Source organism: Miniopterus schreibersii, assembly GCF_964146895.1.
Source record: "Miniopterus schreibersii genome assembly, chromosome: 5".
Classification (NCBI taxonomy): domain Eukaryota; kingdom Metazoa; phylum Chordata; class Mammalia; order Chiroptera; family Miniopteridae; genus Miniopterus; species Miniopterus schreibersii.
The window spans coordinates 36,630,573-36,648,313 of NC_138106.1; the positions used below are offsets into that span (position 1 = coordinate 36,630,573).

General features: G+C 35.3%; 1 protein-coding gene across 3 annotated transcripts in view; it reads left to right on the top strand.

Annotated features, from left to right (window-relative positions):
- The window catches only part of VPS8 (VPS8 subunit of CORVET complex), a 200,586-nt gene that overhangs the window by 120,355 nt on the left and 62,490 nt on the right, over positions 1–17,741 (top strand). For all 3 annotated transcript variants that reach the window (XM_081138242.1, XM_081138241.1, XM_081138243.1), the window contains 6 exons: positions 1,791–1,938; positions 4,036–4,125; positions 6,029–6,065; positions 11,291–11,397; positions 15,843–15,924; positions 16,257–16,339. In XM_081138242.1, coding sequence (XP_080994368.1) covers positions 1,791–1,938; positions 4,036–4,125; positions 6,029–6,065; positions 11,291–11,397; positions 15,843–15,924; positions 16,257–16,339 — 547 coding nt within the window. The remainder of the gene's footprint in view (positions 1–1,790; positions 1,939–4,035; positions 4,126–6,028; positions 6,066–11,290; positions 11,398–15,842; positions 15,925–16,256; positions 16,340–17,741) is intronic.

A 17,741-nucleotide genomic window follows, 5' to 3' on the forward strand; every position in this document is an offset into this window, starting at 1 on the left:
TGTTAGGTAAGAGAGAAAAGGGAATGCTAACCAACGTTTCTGGACGTGAAGGGAGCCAGTGTACTTTTCAGATGTTTACACCATATTGTAGGTGGTGGTAATATTTTATCTACATCATACTTCTGTTAATGTGTCTTATAAATGCATGACTATGAAGCAAATTAAAATTAGGCATAAGCATCTGCTGATGAATTACAGTATTTAATTATTTCCAGACATTTATTGGCAAAACCCTTTACAAGTACTGAAAATATAAATATGCGTCAAACCAAGCAAATCACCCAAGTGAGCAGATTTTGATGCATCCATTTGTGAGGGAAATAAGTGTGTCTGCCGGGAAATGATTAGGCAGCATCAACATAATCAAAACGTTAATAAGTAAACAGTAGCGTTGACTGTTGCTTATCAGTCCTGCTCATAAATACAACTTGTTTTATCCATTTCTCAAAGCTCTTTTTATTAGTCACCTGTTAGCTACCTGCTTTGCCATATACCTACTGCTAACTTTTATGGCTGTCAAAATTAGCATAGTCTTGGCACATAAGTGGATGCTCAGTAAAAATACACTGTTGTAGGCTTTGAAAATTCATTAGTGAGAAGATAACTCAATAGCTACTCTTGCAGAATTTATAGTCTTTTAGAGAAGACAGATAATTAAAGAAGTAATTACAGCCCAGCTGGCATAGCTTAGCTGTTGAGCATCACCTAGAATCCAGGAGTTCCTGGTTCGATTCTCGGTCAGGGCACACGCCCAGGTTACAGGCTTGATCCCCAGTGGGGAGCATGCAGGAGGCAGCCATTCAGTGACTCTCTCATCATTGATGTTTCTATCTCTCTTTCACTATTCCTCTCTCTGAAATCAGTAAAGATTTATTTGGGGGAAAAAGAGAGTAATTACAACATGATGTGATTGGTGCTATGAGGGAAGCATGGTAGAGAACAGGAGATGGTTTATAGTTACTCGTGAGTCAAATTGTTTAAACTGAATTGGGTCATCTGTTTCTTTTAGAGCAACAGTATAGCTTTCATTATGATTTATTAGCGCCTCCACTGAATATCATTTCCTTAATTATTCAGTGTAAACTGAGCAGTATTGTGATTTAGATGCCTCTGATGAATATACAGTTCACCCTAATAATCTAAGTAACAGTGAGATTTTTTTTTTCTTTTTCTCTTTTTAATCCTCACCTGTGGATATTTTTTTTCCATTGCTTTTCAGAGAGAGTGGAAGAGAGAGAGAGAGAGAGGGAAACATCAATGTGAGAGAGAGACACATTGATTGGTTGCTTCCAGGGATTGAGCCTGCAACCAAGGTACGGCACATATCGAACCTGGGACCCTTTAGTCCAAGGGTTGATACTCTAACCACTGAGCCAAACCCTCTAGGACAACAGTGAGATTTAAAAATATATATATGTGTGTATCAATAAAGATACATATATATATATATATATACATGTATCTTTATTGATTTCAGAGAGGAAGGGAGAGGGAGAAAGATAGAAACACCAATGATGGGACAGTTATTGATCGGCTGCCTCCTGCACACCCCTGACTGGGATCAAGCCCGCAACCCAGGCATGTGCCCTGACCAGGAATCAAACTGCGATCTCCTGGATCCTAGGTTGATGCTCAACCACTGAGCCACGCCTGGCCAAGGAGAGATTTTTAATTCGTGATTTTACCTGACCAAAAGGTAGTCTTGGTTTTAAGATACCACACTTTTTACCTGTAGCTTTAATTATAGATGTGATTAAGTGATGCTACTCTTTTGCTTTTTATGTTTTCAGGGAAGGTGTTCATGTAAATCAAGAGTTGCTGCAGCTATCTCCCTGTATTACAGAGCAGTTCATTGAGCTGTTGTGTCAGTTCAGCCCAAACCAGGTCATAGAGACATTGCAAGTCCTTGAGGGCTACCGCCTAGAAGAAACTATCCAGGTAGGACCAATAATGGAGAGAAAACAAGAGTATACTTTTCCTGATCATTCACCATTTTACAGATGAGCAAAGGGAGACTCATATATTAAATTACTTGCCTAAGGTCATACCTAGTAAGTGGTAGCACCTGAGATTGAACCTAGATCGTCTGATCCACAGTGCATGCTTTTCATTGCTGTGAACCTGGGTGTATGCCCTGACTGGGAATCAAACCCGCCACCTTGGTGTACTGGATGACACTCCAACCAACTGAGCCACACTGGCCAGGGCTATGGCACATCTTTTAACTTGGTTTTTAGTGACTTTTTAATTTATCAGTCTTTTCCTTTAACCTTTAATTTTTTGTGTACCAGTCTTATTTTCTTTTGACTTTGATGGCATAAAGAATATCGTTTTTTATGAGTTTTATAGGTTAGCTTTTTACATTTAGGCTTTTAATCCATATGGAATTTACTTTTGTAAACAGATCAAGAGAGGGATTTTTTTTTTTTTTCACATGGATGGCTAATGGTCTGTGTGGCATTTTATTGTCCTTTCCTCGCTGATTTATGATGCCATCCTGTCCTAACCAGACTTCCAAATGCACGTGGACCTGTTTGTGGACCGTCCTGTTGGTAATGCGTCCTTTTGTGTACCTTACCACGTATTTCATTAACATCAGTTTAGAATAAAGCTTCTTATTTGAGAGAAGAGTCTTCCCTCCTCATTCTGTTTCTTTAAAATTCTTCAACTGCTCTTGGCCTCTTACTGTCCCACATCAGTTTAAGAGTCAGATTGTCACGTTCCTTTAAAAAACATTCTTCTGGAATTTTGATGAAAAAAATACATTGAATTTATAGATTAATTCAGGGAAGATTGACATTTTATAGTATTGCCTTCATGTTCAGAAACATGGTTATCTTTTTAAAATGTTTATGCTCTTTGATATATATAACTTTATATATTTTTTACATAAGGTTCTTGCACATATTTTCTTAAATTTGTTCCTAGGTACTTATACTTTTATTAACATTTTAAAAGGAAATTTTTGAAATGATATTTTTTATTGATTATTGCTGCTGATTATTGATTATGTCATTAATTTTTGTACATTTTTTTTTATCTGGCAGCCAGTCTGAATTCTTTTTCTATCCAATAGTTTTTAGATTTTTTTATGACAATAATATTTTCTAGGCATAATGGCAGATGTTTTTTTTCTTTCCAATCTTATACTTTTTTCTTTCTCTTATCAGATGTCTAGGAGCCCCAGGATATTTTGAATAGAAGCAGTGATAGTATGCCCTCGTGTTCCCGATTTAAAAGGGAATGTGTCTAACATTTTACATTAAATACAGTGTTTATTGTAAGATTTTGATAGATAACTTTTAATAAGTTAAGAAAGTTCTGTTCCCAGTATAGGTAAGGGTGTTCTGTATTGTTTTGTTTTTGTCAAGAATGGTGCTGCATTTTATCAAACAATTTTTCTGCATTTATTGAGATGATCACATTGTTTTCCTTTGATCTATTAACCTGTTAATGTTATTTGTGTCTTTCTTTTTTCTTACTCCTAAGAAAGTTTTATTCTACTTTATAAGTCTTTTCAAAGAATAATTTGGGATTTGTTAAATCTCTCTTATTTCTATTGTTTCTATGGCATTATTTTCTTTTATTTAAGCTTAATTTTAAGGTTTGTTTATTTTTACTGATCAGAAACTCTTACATTATTAATTTTTATTTAGAGCACACAAGTTGATATGTAGTGTATTCATTGTCATTTTATTCTAAATATACTGTATATAATTATCCCCATCAATTTCTCATTTATATTATCACTATGTAATAATATAACATGTGTTACCTTTTCTCCAGTGGATATACTTCATTCATGTGTGTAACGATTTTTTAAATAAGTGAAAAAAAAATGAATTCACTTAGTCAGAATCTAAAATAGGGCACTGTAAGATCAAAAGTCAGTATTTGCATATTATACTGTAAAAGTAGCATACTACCAAGGTATGAATTCATCATTTATTATCACGCTGGTTCTTTTCCATCCTTAATAGGACCTTCTCAAACAAGACTCATGAACAGAAAACTTTATCTTTTCTTCTTTCCTAGATTACCCAGAAGTATCAACTTCATGAAGTCACTGCCTATCTATTAGAAAAGAAAGGAGATATTCATGGTGCCTTCTTAATAATGCTAAAGGTAACATTTTACTATGTTTGCTTTTTCATGCTTCTATCTATCCCTGCATTCATTAGTCTATCGCTCTTTTGAAACATAATTGGCATATAACATTGTATAAGTTTTCATCAACCCATCTTAATTTCTTATGTTTCAAAGTAAGTTTCAGGCAATAGTACATTTTACCTCAGCATTTTATCATGAATGTCACTGACTAGAGTTCAGTATTTCTTTGTGGTACTTTTTAAGGGTAAAATTTACATACCATGAAATGCACAAGTCTTAAAAGTACCATTTGTTGAGTTTTGACAAATGCGTACAACCGTATAACCCTAGTCCCTAACAAGATAGAGAACGTTACCTTCACCCCAGAAAGTTCCCTCATGCTTCTTTGCAGTCAGTTCCTACTCCCATTCCCCCAAATATAACCACTCTTCTGATTTTTCCGCCCACCATGGATTAGTTTTGCCTTTTTTATTTATTCATATTTATATTAATGGAATCATTCAATAGTTTTTCTTATATAATTCCTCTTGTAGTCAGCAAATGCTTTTGAGATTTATCTCTACTATTGGATGTATAAGTAGTTTGTCCATTTGATTGCTGAGTAGTACATAACTGTATGAATGTACCACAGTTTGTTCATTCTTCTATTGATTGACACCTGGGCTAGTTCTAGCCTTTTGCTATTATGAATAAAGCTGCTCTCATCACTCTTGTACACAAACGTTTTCATTTCCCTGGAGTGAGTACCAAGGAGTGTGCTGGGTCACTGGATAGGTATAGGGTTAGATTTATAAGAAATTATCAGACCTCTTTCCAAAGTGGACCATTTTTAGCATTTTATGTCCTATCAATAATGTACGAGTGTTTTGATGCTCCACATTCTCACCAACAGTTTGGTGGTCTATCAATTTTGGGGGGAAAGTTCTTTTTATTCTTTTAATTGTTGTAACATATACATAACATGATATTTACAATTTTAGCTGCAATAAGTATATTTATATTGCTGCGCAGCCATCACCACCATCCATCTCCAGAATTTTTTCATCTTCTCACAAAACCATTAGACAATTCCTCCCCATTCCTCTCTAGCCTCTGAAAACCACCATTCTACTTTTAAATTCTATGAATTTGATTACTCTAGGTACTTCTTATAAGTGGAATCATACAATATTTGTCCTTTTGGGTCTAGCTTATTGCACTTAGCATAATGTCTTCAAGTTATTTACACTTAGCACAGTGCCTCGAGGGCCTGAGCTCTGTGTAGCAGTGGTGGTGCAAAGAGAAGAGGGTGTGAATTTGAGAACCTACTGATCATTTAAATACAATATAGGGTGATTGAGAGAGAATGGTTAATGATGATTCTATGATTTTTCGCTTAACATTAAGCTATAAGGGACCTCAATAAAAGGAGCAAATTTTTGGTAGAAGGGACATATTAAAGTCAGCTTCAGTGTATATGCAGAAGCCTTTGCAATATCAGTATCTGAGGATCTAAAATTCAGTAGAATTCAGTAGAGCAGTGGATACTACAACTGCATAATCAAGGCTGTGGCCCATGCTATGGGGATAGATTTCTCATGTCCTTTTTTATTCCCACTCACCCCTTTTTCTCATAATCCAGTATGAATTTTATTCTCTTATCCAAAGCATGGATAAGTTTTAATCCTCATTGCGCTGCCTCAGGAATGTCAATGATGACTATGTGGATAGCACAACAGAAGCAGAAGTGGAGCAGAATAAATGATATTTTGGGTACCTTCCAATACTGTTAGCTATGCTTTCTATATACACCAGAATTCTTTTCTGAATGACAAGGACCATTTTTAATAACTTCATTGTTTCTTGGATTTTTCCTTTAAAAGATGTCAATTTAATTATTTGGTGGATTAGAAATTAAAGTGTTCCTTTTACCTCCTAGAGACTACAAAGCAAACTTCAAGAGTTAACTCACCAAGGTAAGTAAGTTTTTGAGTGTCATTTTCAATTTTTTATTTACTCCATATTTTTAAAGATGTTATCTAATAAACTACATTTATTAAGTAATAAATTTATTAAGTACGTTCTGCATAATCACTGTTTATGCATTTTAACATTGGTCCCAATTTTAACTTCTTTTTAAGGGCTCATAATAAGAAAGCATGTAAACCATGTGGCTTTGTGATGCTAATTGCCAGTGGAGTTCAGTGTACAGAAAAGTAGGCACTCTTCACTGGTATTGATTTTTTGCTTACATTTCTGTACTTATGATTTGGTTATTATAAATGAGGTACATAACTAATGTCTTAAAAATTACTATAATATACTGAATAACAGCAAGGCAGAGATCTTCTAACCAGTGTTTCTGTACTGAATTTATGTGATTTTGGCACCAAGCAGTAAAACCTGACAGTTTAGCATCTTGATTGGCTTTGTCACAGATGATATATAATTATCATTATATTTCTTGATATTGAAATTATTTTTTTAAATTGTGGTAAAATATGCTAACATAAAATTCACCATTTTAATCATTTTTAAGTATACAATGCAGTGACATTAAGTGCATTTACATTGTTTGCTATCATCACTACCATCCATCTCTAGAATTTTTCAACTTCTACACTGAAACTCTATACCCATTAGAAAGTTACTCCCCATTTCCCCCTCCCCACTCAGCCCCCCAGCAACCACTACTCTGCTTTTTTACTCTGAATTTGATTACTCTAGGTATCTCATATAAGTGGAGTCATATGCTATTTATCCTTTTGGGTCTAAGTTAGTACATTTAACATAATGTCTTCAAGATTTATCTATGTTGTAGCACATGTCAGAATTCCATTCCTTCTAAAGTCTGAATAATATTCCATTTTTTATATCTACTACATTTTGAATTCATTCATCGATCAGTGGACAATTGACTATTGTGAATAGTGCTGCTATGAACATGGGTGTGCTAGTATCCTTTTACATCCCTGCTTTCCTATCTTCTGGTATAAACCCAGAAGTAGGATTGCTAGATTAAATGGTAATTCTATTTTTAATTTTTTGAGGAGCCCCCATAGTGTGTTTTATAGTGACTATATTACTTTACATTTCCACCAACAATGCACAAGGGTTTCAACTTCTCCAAATCCTCACCAACAATTGTTATTTTCTGTTTACTTAATGATAGTCATCCTAATGAGTGTGAGGTAGTATCTCATTGTGGTTTCTGTTTTTTGTTTTTTTTCCAATTTATCTTTATTATTGAAAGTATTACAGGTGTCCCATTTTTCCCCCCAATTGACCTCCTCCACCTCGCTCCCACCCCCTCCCCAGGCCTTCACCCCGTTATTGACTGGGTTATGCATATGTGTATATATATATGACTTATTCGGTTAATCTCTTCCACCCTTCACCTCCCTTCCCTCTTTCCTCTGAAATATGATTGTCTGTTGCATGCGTCAATGTCTCTGGATCTATTTAGTTCATCCGATTCTTTTGTTCATTAGCTTCTTCTTAAAGAAGACCCTTCAACATTTCCTGTAGTGCTGGTCTGGTGGTGATGAACTCCCTTAGCTTTTTCTTATCTGTGAAGCTCTTTATCTGACCTTCAGTTCTAAATGATAGCTTTGCTGGGTAGAGCAATGTTGGTTGTAGTTCCATGTTTTTCATCACTTTGAATATTTCTTGCCACTCTCTTCTGGCCTGCAAGGTTTCTGTTGAGAAATCAGCTGAGAGTCGTATGGGTGCTCCCTTGTAGGTAACTAATCGCTTTTCTCTTGCTGCTTTTAAGATTCTCTCTTTGACTTTAACCTTTGGCATTTTAATATGATATGTCTTGCTGTGGGCCTCTTTGGATTCCTCTTGTTTGGGACCCTCTGTGCTTCCTGGACTTGTAAGTCTATTTCTTTCCCCAGGTAGGGGAAGTTTTCTGTCATTATTTTTTCAAATAGGTTTTCAATTTCTTGCTCTCTTTCTTCTCCTTCTGGCACCTAATAATACGAATGTTGGGCCTCTTGAAGTTGTCCCAGAGGCTCCTTATACTATCTTCATATTTCTGGATTCTTTTTTCTTTTTGCTCTTCTGGTTGGGTGTTTTTTGCTTCCTCATGTTCCAAATTGCTGATTTGATTCTCAGCATCCTCTACTCTACTGTACTTTACTGTTGATTCCCTATAAATTATTCTTCATTTCAGTTTATGTAGCTTTCATTTCAAATTGATACTTTATTATGTCATCAATTTTCTCCGTTATTTTTGTCATACTCTTACTAATATGGTTGAGCATCCTTATAAACAAAATTCTGAACTCTGCATCTGTTAGCTTGCTTGGATCTATTTCATTTAGTTCCTTTTCTAGAGATTTTTCCTGTTCTTTCCTTGTGATATGTTTCTTTGCCTCCACATTTTGGCTGCTTCCAGGTGTTTGTTTCTATGTTTAGGTAGAGTTGCTATGTCTCCTGGAATTTGTAGAGTTGCTTTGTGTAGTAGGTGCCCTGTAGAATCCAGTGGCTCAGCCTCCCCAGTCACCTGAGCTGGGCCTTCTAGGTGCTCCCCTGTGTGGACTGTGTGCACTGTCCTATTGTAGTTGAGCCTTGGTTGCTATTGGCTTCGCTGGGAGGAATGGACCCTCCGGCCAATCAGCTGTGAGGACAGCTGCAACTATAGCCAAAGAGCTGCTGTGCTGGAGACACACCTCTGGAGCAGGATTTACTTCAGTGGAGCTTTGGTGTTCACCAGGTGCACCCCTTGAGTGTGTCACTCGTGGATGTGGTAGGGTTGTAATCAACGTGGTCGAGTCTGACCACCAGGTGCACTGTCTCTGGGGCCTCCAGGGAGGTGCAAAGTCAGCCTCTGTCAGTGCCTTGCCCAAGGTCACCCAGCATGAGCTACACAGCAAACCGTAGTTGGCTGCTACTTGTGCTGGGCTTGGTGTTGTCCAGTAGAGGCCAAGCTATGAGCCAATGCAGGCTGCCACTAGGGCCAGGCCTGGGGCCACTTATCAAGCTGTATGGGGCACACTGCTCTTGGTCTCGATGCTTTTTCAGGTCCCTGGTTGTAGGGCTTCTGTTCAGCTAGATTTCAGGAGGTTCTGAGTGATGGTTGTTCTGTATTTTAGTTGTAATTTTGATGTGGTTGTGGAAGACGGCAGGTACAGCTGTTACCTACACCACCATCTTGTTTCCTCTTCTCATTGTGGTTTTGATTAGCAATTCTCTAGTGATTACTGATGTTGAGCATCTTTTCCATGTGCTTGTTGGTCATTTGTATATTTTCTCTGAATACCTAATTAAGTCTTTTGCCCACTTTTAAATTGGAATATTTGTTTTCTTCTTACTTGACATTTTCAAAATAGCCCTCCCAAAGTTCAGAGAATTACTTGATGAGTGATTTTTAGATTGTTCTGCCTCTTTAATGCACCAACACATTTCTTGGATCCCTTGGCCCACACATTCCTGTCAATCCTGGTACCCTAATTCTCTGTAGATTATTTATTTTTGGAACCTCAATAAACACTTGGTTGACTTTTCCATATTTAGTCCTACTAAACATTTAATTACTATTTTCATTTTGTCCATATGTGTGAATGTGACTACGTTAGGTTTGTTGCATTTATGACATTTTTCTTTTTCAGTTTAGTATTATGAGAATAATTTTTGCAGAGATTACATGAAAGACTGAGGGAAAAGTAAGAAGAATATTTCCCCAAATCACTACAATAATTTGCAGGTGAAATGTCTAGAAAAGCCAGTTCCTTGAATTCCCATGAAGATAAATTTCTCAGTAGTATCTCATGCTTACCATTTACTTTCAGATTCAATTTTGACAGTATGCTTAAGAATTTTGGAGGATTTGCTAATTGCAATACATTCTGCTAGTTCTTATGGGTTATACACAGATAGCTAAAACACAGTCCTCACCCAAAGAACTAGAATCTTGTAAAGGAGACAGATATGTAAATAAAAATGTCTAGTGCAGGTAGAATCAAGTATTATAAAAGAGGTACAATAAGAGTGGCAAAGGATTGTGGAAAATTAAAAAGTTGTTTATAACTGATGAATCAAAGATAACTTGTGGAAGATGTAACCTTTGAAGTAATTGAGATTGGAATGATGAATAGGAGTTTGATAGGCAAAAAGCAAGGAAAGGTCCTTCTAGGAGAGGAGAACATGAACACAAAAGTGCCTGGCCAGCAATCTCAGGGAGTGAGGATAATCAGGCCATGTAAGAGCACAGAATGTGAGATGAACCAGAGTATTTACTATGTTTACTTAGAGTCGTAGGTTTACTTTCTATTTTTAAAATTAGAAGTCTTTGATGGTTTTTGTGGATGGGTTTTTTATAGTGTTTGTATTTGTGCTTAAGAAAACTTTAGTGACAGTATAAAAGGGAATGAGGGAGGCAAGATTTAGAAGTTAAAAATTGCGCTGTTACAAGAGTGCAAATGAGGTTATGAAGAGCTCTGCCAGGGTAAAAGTAGTGGGCATATGAGAGTATGGAAGTAGAATTCACAAAATTGGAAATTTATTTGAATGGATAAACAAGAGGGAAGCACCAAAGATGATGGAAGATTTATAAACTGGTTGGCTTAAAGATGATGGTTCCATTAACTTAGTTTGGAAATGTAGGGGTAAGAGCAGACTTAAATGGAGAAAAATGGCTTCAGTTTTGCACATATAAAGTTCAAGGTAATTGCAGGACATCAGTGCAGAGATAGATGTCTTTATGTTGAAAACTCAACCTGCAGATTATGAAAGGAATAGGGTTGGAATTGTATATTTGAAAGTTATTAGCAAGAATGTGAGTTACAGCCACAAGAGTGGTTGAAATTACTGAAAAATGAGAAAGAAAGGGCCTAAAATAGTATCTTGGAGGAATACCCACATTTAAGATATAGAGGAAGAATTGATAGAGCAGGAAAGGTGGAAGAAAATTTCTCTAATCTATAGACAAATGATTGGGGATTTTCCAGAGCTAAAACCTATTAAAATGCTAAGTTTGATGAGTTTTACATGTCCTATGAATGTCAAACAATGATATGGAAAACTGTTGCACAGAATCATCTGGGTTTTTTTTATCTGCTAAATCTCAGGATCAGTTGTCATAGAGGGTTATATAATAGAAAAACTAAGGATATACAGAGAAAAAAAATTTTACAGGAGCTTTGAGATTATCATTAATCTATTCTTAAGTGATGTTAACAATTTTTTCTGAATCTAGATACCAAAGAGGATGATCCCTCATTGAAGGATGTTGAAGATACCATGGTAGAGACAATTGCCCTTTGCCAGAGAAATTCACATAATTTGAACCAGCAGCAAAGAGAGGTAGAAGAATGACTACTTAAGCATTTAAATGTCTGTTCTGGTCTGAAACTAGGAATTAATTCTATTTCTATTGCCCTTTCAGCTACCTGAGTTCAATTCAACTGATTTTAATCACTGTTTAGTGCTCCTAGGAGTATAAGACTCTCAAAGTTATTATGAGGAGTGCCTGTCCTCTTTGTTCTCACAAAAGGCTTTATATTCTTAGATTTGGCTGTGCTGCAAAACTTAAATGTGTGAATACTAGATGTCCTTGTTCTCTTTGGACTGGGATTTTGTGTATTTCGTGTAATGGTATTGTGGATGTGTCATCATTTATCATCTCTTCTATTCCCCATGGATGAAAGTGAGCATGAAGAACCAGAGGAAAACCCTCAGGGATACAGAGAACACTGGAAAAGGTCAGAGAAGGTTATGACAGTAGTTCTCAACCTTGGCTGCACCTTAGAGTCACCTGGGGAGCTCTGAAAAATCCCAGCACTCAGATTGCACCCAGATCAATTAAACTAAAGTCTCTGTGGCTCTGACCCAGTTATCACTATGTTTTGAAGCTTCCCACATGATTCCACTGTGCAGCCCAGGGTGGAAACACTGCTATGACAGATTCCAGACTGCAAAAGGGGAGAGCACAAACCAAAGGAGGAATAGTTGAGCCCCTGTGCAGGTGGGAGGTGCAGGTGGGAGTTACAGCAGTGAGCAGAAACTAAGGGGACGAGATATGACTTGACAGCTAAATTCTGCAGTAGTTTTAAGAAGTAAAATTGGTGGCATGATCTGGCATAGCTGTCTGGTGCCTGCCCCTCCAGGCTGTGGCTTCTGGCTTGACACCATCTGGCCTCTTCCCGTTGCCTGGTTTTCTGAAACAGAAAGCAGGATAAATGTTCCATGTAAAGTTAGCAATGCATGTTAAAGTGGAAATAATAAACTTTGTACATTTTCTGTTCTTATGAGATGGGTAAATTTCTCCTTTATGTTTTGTCAAGGATTTTTTAAGGTTATATATTTTGAAAACCATTTAGAATATGAATTGTGTATAACAAGCATTTTTACATAATATGTGTTTTTCTTTATTAAACAACTTTTTTGTATGTGAAAGATACATACCCATCATTTCAAAGAAATCCTGCAATACAGAAAGTTATACAGAAGGATGTTTTTAAAAATTACCTTGTGTCCATTCTGTCACCCAGAAATAACCATCATTATCATTTGGTGAAAACTACTCTAGATGTTTTTCATCTGCCTAGGTTAACATAATTTTAGAAAAATTGGATCAAATAATGCTTACTTTTAAAATAAATGTAGAATTCAATCTCATTTTGGAAGGTTATGTAAAACTGAGAAATTGCTGAATTTCAAATACTTCTTCCCCATACTACCTATTAATAAATCACACTCAAGCTTAAAAAATCTGAACTATAATAGATTGGGATTATTATTACATTTCAGTTTTTATAGTATCTATGATTCCAAGCCAGTAAGGAAATTTGCATGAACTCATACTTCCTCTAACCTCTCTTCTCCAACCATTTTAACTTTAATTAGTTATGCTATTTTATCTTATTAAGGTTAATAATACATTCTTTTCTGAATCCATAATTCCCATGGTTGTTTAATCTTTATTCAAATGGATAACAGGCTTTACACCAGCCCTTTTACCATGATCTTTCCATCTTAAGTTTTTGTTTTGTTTTGTTTTTTTCATTTATCTTGTGGTTAGCTGGCTATATTTGGACATGGTTATATTTTGATAGAAAACCACAAAAGAGTAAAATTGTTATAGCTGTGTTTATACATATTCGATACTAAGCCATTTTTATTTTTCAACCCTTCCATCTCCTTTTTAATACCTATTTGATACTCTTCTTCTTCTCATGGAAATTTTAAGGAAAAAAATGACAATTGTGTTTTATAATTAGAGCTGTTCAGGTTCACACAAACTGAAATATGTCCAGATTCTCATTTATTAATGGTAGAATTAGGTATAAAAATCTGTGCCTCCAGAACTCTAGGGATTATTCCAATTTTATTCGAACTCTGTATTTCTTAATCAGATACAGGATCAAGGTTTCCTTTGATGTGGCAAAAAGGAAATATATATAAATATATATATTTTTTTAATTTAATTTAATTTTTTTGTCAAAAAGTGAGATGGAATTTGTTTGATAAACAGATGTTAGACTTCTTTCTATTCTTTGAAATTTTCACTTTTCTAAGATTATAGTTACACCATTTTCTGGCTGTATATAAGAGAAGTCTGTCTATAAGGGAAATCTGTCTGTCTCTCCCTTTCTTAGACACACATATACCTCACATCACTCTACCCACCCATTTCCAACAACTGGTTTCTGCTTCATAATAACAAAAATACTTGAATGTTGGTTTTATATAAATAACATTTTTGTGAAATTGCTAGACTGCTTTTATAATACCAAACTTTAAGTTAGGGAGATTTTAATAGTTGCTTTGCCTTGATTCTCTCTCATTGTTTTGGAGAGAGTGAGAACAAGAGCTATTGCCACAGACCCTAAACTAACTATAAAAGCTTGATAGTGAACTATCTATAATATCTCTTTCTAAAAGTTTCTTCAGGAAATTTAATATTATGGAGTATTTTTTTAAAGTTTGACCACAGGAAGTTGGGTTGACAGTCACTTCCCAAGTAGATTTTCTACCTGTCCTGTCTTTGTATGTCTGTCTATTTATGCTGCTACCCCAGTGCCGCTGTTTAGATATAACAAAGAATATGGCTTTGTTATACATATAATTCCCTGAAAAGAAAGCTGTGTATTATATAACAGGGGTTATGTTATTAGGTATGCCATATACAATTAAAAGACCATAAAATACACAGAAATAAATGATGCAGTTGTAAAAAAAAGTTAAAATGGGCAATGTAAAGGTGAGCTAAGTAAAAAGTAACAAACAAGCACACAAAACAAAACAGACCCATAGATATAGACAACAGATTGGAGGTTACCAAAGGGAAGGCAAAATGGGTAAATGGGGTGAAATATATGGTGACAGATGGAAACTAGACTTTTGATGGTGAGCACACAATAGAGTATCCAGATATCAAATTATAGTGTTGTACACCTGAAATTTATATAGTGTTATTAACCAGTGTTACCTCAATTTAAAAAAAAGGAAAAAGAATAAAATACAAGATTAAAGTTCATGAATACTGAATAAAATAAATTAAAATTTCAATAAAATATAGAATTGCTAGTATGTAACAGAGTTAAAGCCAGTATCTTAAGAACTTGAAGAAATATGTAAAAAGTCGGCATTATAAAACCCTCGCCTTGGAGAACCTCAAATGGGGGCAGATAAGGGCTTCCTAGCAGAGTTCCTTAGTGGGAGGTCACCCAGTAGGAAAGTCACTGGACCCTTAACAGGCTCCCATATCTCCATTGCCACACAAGCTCTACAGTGTCAGATGGGGTACAGAACATGCCCTCTTCTGTAGATAACCACTCTTGTCCTTCTCTGCTGTGTGGATGTTTATAGGAATAGGTTCCTCCTAGATACTGGGTGAAGGCCTTTGTAAATCACTATCCAACTAAAAAACATGTTTGAAATTTTTAAAATGTATTAATTTGATTTCTGATGATAAAGATATTTCTTAAGGCTTAAGAAGAGCACAGAATTTGGAGCCATACTACCAATTTACTGGCAGTGTAATCTTTGGCAAGTTACTTACATTTTGTTTTCTAAGCTTCATTTTCTTATCTCAAGTGAAGATAATGTTCACTGTATAAGGTTATTATGAGACTGAAGTGAGAAAATCTATGTAGAGCATTTAATATAGTGCCCAATATAATAGGAATAAATAAATGATAGATCTATTAACTTATCTCATGATGTGGTTGGAAATGTTAATTAAAATAATGTTAACTTCCATTTCTTGGTCTGTGATGACTAAGGAAATACAAAATAATGCTTCATATAGGAAAAAATCATTGGTTGTTACTTATGTATTATATAATGCTTCATTTACCTTGCTTGACATAGCCAAAGAGAAATGGGGGAAGGGTGGCTGGGGGGGTGGTGTCTCTGTTCCCTTCTGTGGTACAGAGGGCTATTTAGACTTTGTCAGTGATGCATTTATGCCATAGTATTTAATAACCTAGCAGGAGGCTCTGCCCCGGCCCCTTTAAACCTACCCTCTCCTGAGACACCAAAGATTGCAGTTCTGAGGTATAAACTTACTTAACTTCAGCTTCCTTGTTTTCCCAGGATGCATGGTAAAGATATCTGTTTTGTGTCCCTGCTTTTTATTGTCTTTTCTTTTCCCAGTCAAGTGTTCCATCTTTTCTTTTTCTAATTTTTACCAACAAAAGTATGTGAGAAGTACATTTCAACATGTAAAACACTATACTGATGTTACTTATTCTTAAAAATAACACAGCACTTTTGTTTTCCTTTGGTTTACTCTGACGTTATAGGCACTCTGGTTTCCGTTATTGGAGGCAATGATGGCCCCTCAGAAGCTGTCCAGTTCAGCTACACCTCACCTGCACTCCGAAGGTAAGTTCATCAGAGCCATCTATACCACCACCCAATTTTTATCAGCTAAAAATTAACATTGTGAAACTTTTCCCAGTATCATATTATTATAGCTTAATGAAATTATATTGTAGTGTTGATTTCATCTTTCAGATTCAGTACTTTCCATGGCACCAGTTACATCATTTATCTTGAATATTAGTAGCTTTGCAGTAGTTAAACTCTAAAATATCAAACTGGCCTTGGTTAGCTATTTCTAGGCAGCTATAAAAATCTGTTTTCCGCTGGTGTGTAGGAAAAACCAAAAGCTCTTAGTTTAAACTAACCTTAATATCAACATTTTATTACAACAGCTTTGAAATCTTTGACCATGCAAGTTCTAAACAGCATGGCAGCATTTATTGCCCTTCCATCAATCTTGCAAAGAATCTTACAGGTGAGTTAAAAGGGGGGGGGGGGAATTCACTGTTCAAGTTCAACTGATATTTAGCTATATATAAATAACAGTAAATTGGGCTAATGTTTAAATGTGTCTCTAGCATGTTGCAATTAATTTTTGGCATGAGCTAAATATATGACTTATGACTCATCTTGACTCTTCCTAGTGCTCCGGGTTTGCTTGGCACACACTTGCAAGCTTCAGTTAGGGCATGCAACCTTCAGATGTTCAGTTACCTTGGCATTTAGATATACAACGTGTGCTAACAGAAGAGAATTACCATTATTTCCAGCTGCTTATCCTTTTTACGTCAAAAAAGATAGCCTAGGAATTATGTTAATATAGGCTTTATTTACTTATTTATTTATTTATATAGGCATTTCTTAATCATTGGTTGTTACTTATGTTTTATAACTCATCCTAAAACTTTCTTTATATCCAAAACTCATCCCCTACTCTAGATTCTAGCTGGTTTTGTGTCCAAAGCTTTTGTAGGAAACATTCCAGCCTGTTGTCTTTAACAAAAAGGCTGAACGTTTCCAACTTCATCTAAAGAAGAACACTAAAAATACATTAAGATATATTTGTAGAAAAATATGTGAACATTCATAGGGAAAGAGTAAGAATTAACCTTAGAGTCCATTATGTCTTTTTTCACTTCATGCAGTATAGACACACACATACAAAGAAAAAAAATCAAACAATATCATGCCATTGCTCTTTATAATTTTCAAATGATTTTTATCCAATCAAGAAAGTCCCTATCAGTTCTCTTTTAAGACTTTCCAAGCTCTTCTTTCTATCTGGTATTAAGCATCTGGGCCTTTGCTGATAAAGACTGCTGCATTCCGGAGTCTCTCATCATATAGTACCTTATCATTTAGAATGTCTCCTGACACATATTATCTCATTTGATCCTTGTCATGTGTTGGATAATTCTTTGATATAGACTACTTTTCTTATAGCTATTTTAAAATGCATTAGTTATAAGGTTTTTAATCACATATAAAGTATTATCTCCATAAAGCAGGACTACTTTAGTTTACCAAGTAGATGAGAAAAAAGTGAAATCCTAAAGCCAAAAGTGTCTTCTTTTTCAGTGTATGCACTTTGCTTTATGTTGAGCTTTAACCATACTTTCTGATACATAAATTATAATAAATAAAAATCAAATTTTCCTTTGCAAAAGCATGTTTTTTAATTCTATATTTTAAAATTTATATTTTTGAAGGCTTTTGATATTTGAAAATCTTCAGTTTGAGTATTACTGGCATTCATTGTAATTATATTTTCTATCTTCAGTGGTTGTTAACTCTCACTAATCAGGAGGGTATGCTAGTTCATAAATTCTTTATTTGCACATTGTGGTTACTGTAATAATAATGCTACCTTATATTTG